The sequence below is a fragment of the Aythya marila genome (assembly GCF_965140915.1).
Source record: "Aythya marila genome assembly, chromosome: W".
In the NCBI taxonomy this organism is placed as follows: domain Eukaryota; kingdom Metazoa; phylum Chordata; class Aves; order Anseriformes; family Anatidae; genus Aythya; species Aythya marila.
Genome location: NC_139081.1, coordinates 11,536,323 through 11,543,176, shown reverse-complemented (window position 1 = coordinate 11,543,176; position 6,854 = coordinate 11,536,323). Strand labels below are relative to the sequence as shown.

Sequence of the window (6,854 nt, the reverse complement as noted above, 5' to 3'; positions counted from 1 at the left end):
ACTAAATTGCGAGAAGGATTAGAAAAACGCAAAAGGGAAAATGAGGCTCGTCAGAATTGGTATGAATCCTGGTTTAATTACTCACCTTGGCTTACTACCCTGCTATCAACCATAGCGGGGCTCTTGTTGTTACTTACATTAGCACTGACTTTTGGACCATGTATATTCAATCGAGCAATCACAGTTGTGAAAAGCCGATTAGAGGCAGCTTATCTTATGCTCGTGCGTGCTAAGTATGAATCTTTTGAGCAGGAGAAGGACGACGCAGAAACTTTGATGCTCAGCAAGCAAATATTGCAAAAATTCAATGAACAAAATATGTTAGAAAAAGAAACTTTGTGCATCACTTGTTTCATACACGTTATTATTAGTAATACTATTATCATAATGATTGTCTTTATTGTTATTATTATTATTTATCTGTCTTTATCTCAACTCACGGGCTTCGCTTTCCCGTTTCCCCGTTTCTCTCCCCATCCCAGAGAGGGAGGGGAGAGGGTGAGCGAACGGCTGTGTGGTGTACTGGGGGGATATGTGGAGGATTTTAATAATTCCATGTTTTACCAGCCCAATACACTCGGTTATACAAGGAATGCAAATACCTGCGGTACCTGTTGTGGGAATAGAAACGTTGTTTTTGCAGAGTTCCGCTGTTTAGAGGGAAGGAACGTGGTACTGAGATATGCTTGCAGTGATAAGAAAGCTTAGCAGGCGACCTCGTAAAATGCAGACAACCAGACTCCTTAGGACAATTAGGTGAAAATGGCGGTGTCAAGTCAGATAAGTGAAGAAACATTACCACATCAGATAGATTGTGAACCTGGATTACCCCCTCAGTGGGGAAACGGGGGAGGGTCCTGTCATCAAAAAGCACATAAACTGTGTTTTGGAACTAGTAGGCGCGCTCTCCTGCTTGTGGGGCGCCCGCCATTGCAATCAATCGCGAGTAAATTACTACTTCACTGAGATCCTCGCCTGAGCCTAAGCTATCGGCTACGGAGTGTTTCTCGCCCTCCCTTCCAACCCAAGCCACGCTATGATTCTATGAGCGGAGCGCCTGTTCTGTGGAGCTCGTTTCCCAGCCGTGCAGGGCCCAGATTCCCTCCGCGGAGCCGCCCAGCCCGTTTTCGGGCGCCCACTTCCTCCCTCCCGGTCGGCTCCCTCCGCGCCCCGAGGGCACGCGACCTCCCTGAGCGCCGATAAGCACCGGGTCGACGGGAGCGGAGCCGCCGAGAGGGCGGGGACAAGGGAAGAGGGCAGGCGAGGCAGCCAATCGAGGCGCGGGGGCGGTCGGCGGCGATCTGTCGGCCCAATGAGCGCCGCGGAGGGCCGGGCCGAGTGCGGGAAGCGAGGGGGCGTTGTACTGAGCGGGCGCCGTCATGGCCGACGGGATTGTTAGGGCGCGGGCCGCCTGGCCCGGTGGCGGCGCTGCCGCTGCTTTCGGAGCTTTCGGAGAGGTCGCCTGCAAGGGCAAGGAGGTCCCCGCCAACGTTCTCCGTGAGGATGAGCGGTCGTGGACGAGGAGGTAGCCGCGGCGTTGTTGTGCGAGTCTTTCCTTCCTTTCCTTTCCCTCGGCCACTCGCAGGCCCTCTGAAACGAGGGCCCGTCGCGGGTCCCGGGAGTGCGGCAGGGCGGGTGGTGGCCTTGCTGCGGGAGGGAGGGACGGACGGACGGACGGTCGGTCGGTCGGGGTCTCTCCGGCTCGTGGCGCTCTCTACTGCAGCGCCTCTAAAACGCCGCGCTTCTTCGGTGCCTGCCCCCGGGGTGCCACGGCGCGTACTGGGTCGCCGGCGCAGTCGGTCTCCTTGGGGGTTCGGACTGTATGCATATAGGCAGTGAGCATCGCAGTAGTGACCGCAATCAGTCGTTTCTGCGTAGCAGAAATGCAGGTCTTGATGCGCCTCGTGATAGCGTTCTAGAGACGCCCCGGCTCGGCTGTGCTAGGCTTTGGTTATGGCACCACCCCCACCGCGCACACGAGCGCGCGCTCTCTCCAAAGTGGCTTGTGAAAGGGAAGAATTGCAGCTTTTCCTAGCTTTCTTAAACACCTAGAAACCAGTCAATCCCGCAGGCTGCGAGAGCTTCCCAGCTCTCATTTCCGTGCTGGAGGTGGACCGTGATAAGAGCACGCTGGCAAGGTTCACTGATGCTGGTGCGCCGCAACGTGCTAGGAACTAAGTGAGCAGCTGCTGAGAGTTATGAAAAAATTGCAGATGTTATCTGCAAGGTGTTAACTCTAAGTTAGTGTCCAGCATAACCGTTGTTGCTGTTTTTAAGTTTGAAATGCTAAAGATAGGACAGTTAGGGATTTCCTCTGCTTCTGACGGCAGGGTTTATCTGCAGCGTGGAAAACAGGCCCTTAGTGAAAGGGGCTGCGTTGCCCGCTCTGCGTGCTGACTCGTAGAATGGTTTGGCTTGGAAGGCACCCTTAAAGATCATCTAGCCCAACCCGCCTGCCGCGGTCAGGGACGTGTTTCACTAGATCGGGTTGCTCAAAGCGTTGACACGTTGCTTGGAACAGCGCTTTCTTAATAGGTCTCGGTAATGTTGCAGCTGCCGCCCGTTTGGAGTATTGGAAGCGTTCAACTGCTCTCCGGAAACCGTGCTTGCGGTAGCGCCCCGCCTTTACGAAAGGGCGCGTTTCCTGTCTCCTTCGTGGTGAAGGCTGCGCGAGGAGTGTGCGTGTGTGTGTGTGTGTGCGCACGCGCGTCTGTTTTGACTCGGCCGTACTGGCTGCAGCAACATATGTAACATGAACGCTGTGCTTGATTGGAGAACCAGGCCGTTAACTTGAGTCTGATGAGTGACTTGAGAGCAGACAACCTACTCTGACCGCTCTTAGTGCGACGCGTTTCCTGGAGGACGAATTAGTTGCAGTTTCTCGCTTGGTCTTAATGGTTTCCTACAGGTCGGTGGTATTCGTGTTTCGAAGGTGATGCCTTGGCCTCGGTCTGGAGGTGTCTGACGTCGGTCCGGCCGTAACGGGCTAATTTGGAACGTTCCTTCCCCTGAGTACGTGGCGTTCTCGAGGACGGAGAGTTAATACGGCCTCAGCCGGATTACTCCAGGTTCTTTGAAGATGCCTTCCTGCCTCTGGCCGAGGCAATATTTGGACATAACCGAAGGACAGTTAGCCATTGTTTGCCGCTTGTGTGTCTTGTGCGTAGAAGGTAGAGAACTTTGCCTATTCAAAGCTCGCTTAAGAAGAATCGCTGTTTTGTCGTGCGCGTTTGGGGCGCCTGATAATCTGCTTCGGTAGGACGAGTTCAGTGGGGCATAGTGATTTGCTTAAGCTGTTGCCTTTCTCTGAAGCCGACTAGGTTTTAACTGTTTACTCTTCCTCCAGTGCCTTGCGTTCCGTGATAGTTCGCCTCAGGCTCCAGTGTTTTTTCCTAGTCCTTCCTGAGAAGGCAGTTGTCCGGTTATGTGAAGCAGACGATTCTGGCGGACCCGTGAGTACTGTGGGAGCTTTCTGTTTGCTAGGCTGGCTGTACCTGTAACAGGTTTGTAACTTCCTAGACTCTTTCCCGTCCCCTCTTTTCCTCTGGCTGTTGCAGAGGGGCGCACAGTAGGCTATTTGGGGTTGTCCGATGCTGTAGTCTTTCGCCTCTAGCTTGTAATGGAGTTGAGCTTTTTGACTGAGAGCAGTGATATAAAGCGATGCTCGTCTCCAGCTACGCGCTTGCAGTGCAAAAAGCAGCGTTGTTCCGGCGTGCGGTCTGATGCCCGTTTTCACGGTTTCCGGACAGCGGGGGTGGTGCCTTGACTATGCAGAAGAGGGCTTGGGGTTTGGGCAGGTCAGAGGCGAGGAAAGGGAAAGCTGGTTGAGCGGCGCTTGGGTGTTTGTTTCGCTGTTAGCTATGCAAGTCAAGTTCCAAGGCTCTGTGAGCCCACGCAAGAGAAAAGGCACCGTGAAGCTTTTATTTTCCGCCAGAGTGGCTTACGTTGCCCGAAGCTATGACGGGGGCTTTAAGCCCCAAGACAAATTCAGCTTCTGTGACTGTTTTGTAGTCTGTTACTGTCTAGAGGGTAGTTCAAAGAGCGGCGGTTGAATTGTGAAGGATTAGCTAACCGTGTTCTGTGGGTGGTTCTCCGCTCGCGTTCATTCTGTGCGTCGTGGCACAGCACGTTAGGTGACGTTATTTCCTTTTTCCAGCTTCTTGGGCGTTTCGTGGTTGTTGGCAAGAAGTGTGCTGTTAACCTGGACCTGACCAATGGATTCCGGATGGCTGTGAATGCCCACCCTCGGGCCCTTCAGACTATCGTGTACATCTACGTATTCTGTGTGGCGGTCAGTTGGGCCGGCCTCCCGGCTAAGGTTTTTGCACCGCAGGCGTCACTGCACGCGTACGGGTCGCCGCCGAATAGGTTTCATATGTTGCCCATCAGTCTAGCCCCTGTTGAGGTTTGATTTATTATTTTTTTTGGACGGCTGTCTGTGGAGGGTAATAAAGAGCTTTTGAGCAGCATTTGCACAATAAAGATGGAGCATGGGGATATCACCTCTGTCTTGCGTGTCTTACCGATGGAAATAGTTCCGCAAGTTAAAACGGCGTCTCCCTGGAGCGCACGTGTGTAGAATGTTTTGGTCCGTTGACAGTGTCGTGTAGGTGGTGGTTTGCCCATTCATTTGGAACGCGAAGCTAGAAGCGCTCGGCGGTCCTGTGGGTCTCCGTCTTCCTAAGACGATCTAGGATGTGCTGTGTGTTTGAGGCCTTGCTATCTTCCCCCTGCTCCCGAATAAAAGCGTGCCCTTTTATTGCGAAATAGCCGCGTTGAGGACTGGCAGATGTAGAACCAGAGAAGAATAAGGTTGGAAGAAAGCTTCCAGGCATTGTCTGTTGTCTGCCCCTGTCCCGAGGAGGAGGCAGAATAAACTCTACCGGGTGTAATTTCTGACAGGTGCTTGTCAGCCTGTTCTTGACTACCCTAGGAGTTTTGCTACCGCTTTCTTTTCGGTCCTCCTCGTGGGTTTCGCAACTTTGAGAAGGAATTCCTCCCACAGGATGTAGAAGGCTCTGGGATGCTTGAGTCGGCTTCTGATAAGTTCGAGACTCGGCTGCCGTTCTCTTTATTTTTTTTGTATTTATTTTTAGTGTCTTTTTTTTTTTTTTTTTCCCTAAACGAAGTCCGTTGTTCAGTAACTAGAAGAAGGATTAGCTAAAGGCACCATAAGGCTTTTAAATGCGATCACCTCTCGTGCTTTGTTAGACCTCTGGCTTCGCTCTGCTCCTTGTTTAATCGCGATTACATTCAAGGCTTACTGGAGCGTGGGAACGTTAAAATGCTATTAAATACTCTTAGTGTTTGAAACTTGCTAAATGAAATGATTTTTGTGACTCCGTTCCTCATAAAGAAACTTGATTCGTTAGCCAACCACTAGAACAGGCTGCCCAGAGCTGCATCCAGCCTGGCCTTGAACGCCCCCAGGGATGGGGCATCCACGACCTCCCTGGGCAACCCGTTCCAGTGCCTCACCACCCTCTGAGTGAAAAACTTTCTCCTAATATCTAACCTAAATCTCCCCTGTCTTAGTTTAAAACCATTCCCCCTTGTCCTATATGATCCTTCCTTGATAATAATGATTATTATTATTAATTAAACAATTTAACTAAAGGGGAAAAGAAAGGGGGAAAGGGAAAAAAGGAAAAAAACAAAACAAATAAAGGCTACGTGGAAGTAGTGCAGAGGAAAGAAATTACTCTCTACTTCCCACAAATGAGCGATGCTTGACCACGTCCTCGAAGCAGGGCCTCAACGTGCGTAGCCGGTGTTTGGGAGGAAGACCGACGTTTTCACAACGAGAGCCCAGCCTTCCCCTCTTCTTCCTGTTTCCACCTTTTATTGCTGAGTGTGACATCATACGGTATGGAATATCCCTTTGGTTGGTTGAAGTCAGCTGCCCTGGTGATGTTTGTCTTCTCGCTTTTTTGCCCACCCCCTAGGAGGGTTAGAGAGAGTCCTGATGCTGTGCCAGCGCTGCTCGGCAGTAGACGCAACACTGGTGTGATACCACTGCTGTTCTAGCTACAAGTGCAGAGCACAGCACTGTATGGGCTGCTGCAGGGAAAGTTAACGTCCCAGCCAGACCCAGTACAGGCCGTTGCCCCTTGTCCTATCCCCACTAACCACTGCACAGAGGGTGGCGAAATCCCACTGTCTCCCACGCAGAAGATATTTGTAAACATTGATAAGATCCCCTCTCAGTCTTCTCTTCTCCAGGCTGAACAGACCCAGGTCTCTCAGTCTTTGCTCATAGGGAAGATGCTCCAGGCCCCGTATCATCTTTGTTGCCCTCCGCTGGACTCTTTCCAGGAGATCCTTGTCTTTTTTTGTACCGGGGAGCCCAGAAGTGGACACAGTACTCCAGGTGAGGCCTGCCCAGGGCAGAGTAGAGGGGGGGGATCACCTCCCTTGACCTGCTGGCCACGCTTCTTTTAATGCACGCCAGGATCCCATTGGCCTTCTTGGCCACCAGGGCGCACTGCTGGCTCGTGGTCAACCTGTCGTCCACCAGGACCCGCAGGTCCTTCTCCGCAGAGCTCCTCTCCAGCAGGTCATCCCCCAGCCTGTACCGATACATGCGGTTGTTCCTTCCCAGGTGCAGGACTCTACACTTGCTCTTGTTAAACTTCATTTGGTTTCTTCCCGCCCAGGTCTCGCTGAATGGCAGCACAGCCTTCTGGCGTGTCGGCCACTCCTCCCAGCTTTGTATCATCGGCGTACTTGCGGAGGGTGGACACTATTCCCTCATCAAGGTCGTCGATGAAGATGTTGAACAAGACCGGACCCAGCACCGACCCCTGGGGAACACCGCTAGTCACAGATCTCCAGCCGGACTCTGCGCCACCGAT

General features: G+C 52.5%; 1 protein-coding gene across 1 annotated transcript; it reads left to right on the top strand.

The window, feature by feature from the left end:
* Positions 1 to 1,379: 1,379 nt before the first annotated feature.
* On the top strand, positions 1,380 to 5,383 carry LOC309889492 (adenosine 5'-monophosphoramidase HINT1-like; the record flags this gene model as incomplete). Its single annotated transcript, XM_082782344.1, has 4 exons — positions 1,380 to 1,525; positions 3,347 to 3,452; positions 4,157 to 4,291; positions 5,357 to 5,383. The coding sequence occupies 4 exons, from the start codon at positions 1,380 to 1,382 to the stop codon at positions 5,381 to 5,383; spliced, it is 414 nt and encodes a 137-aa protein (XP_082638470.1).
* Between the last annotated feature and the right edge of the window lie 1,471 nt (positions 5,384 to 6,854).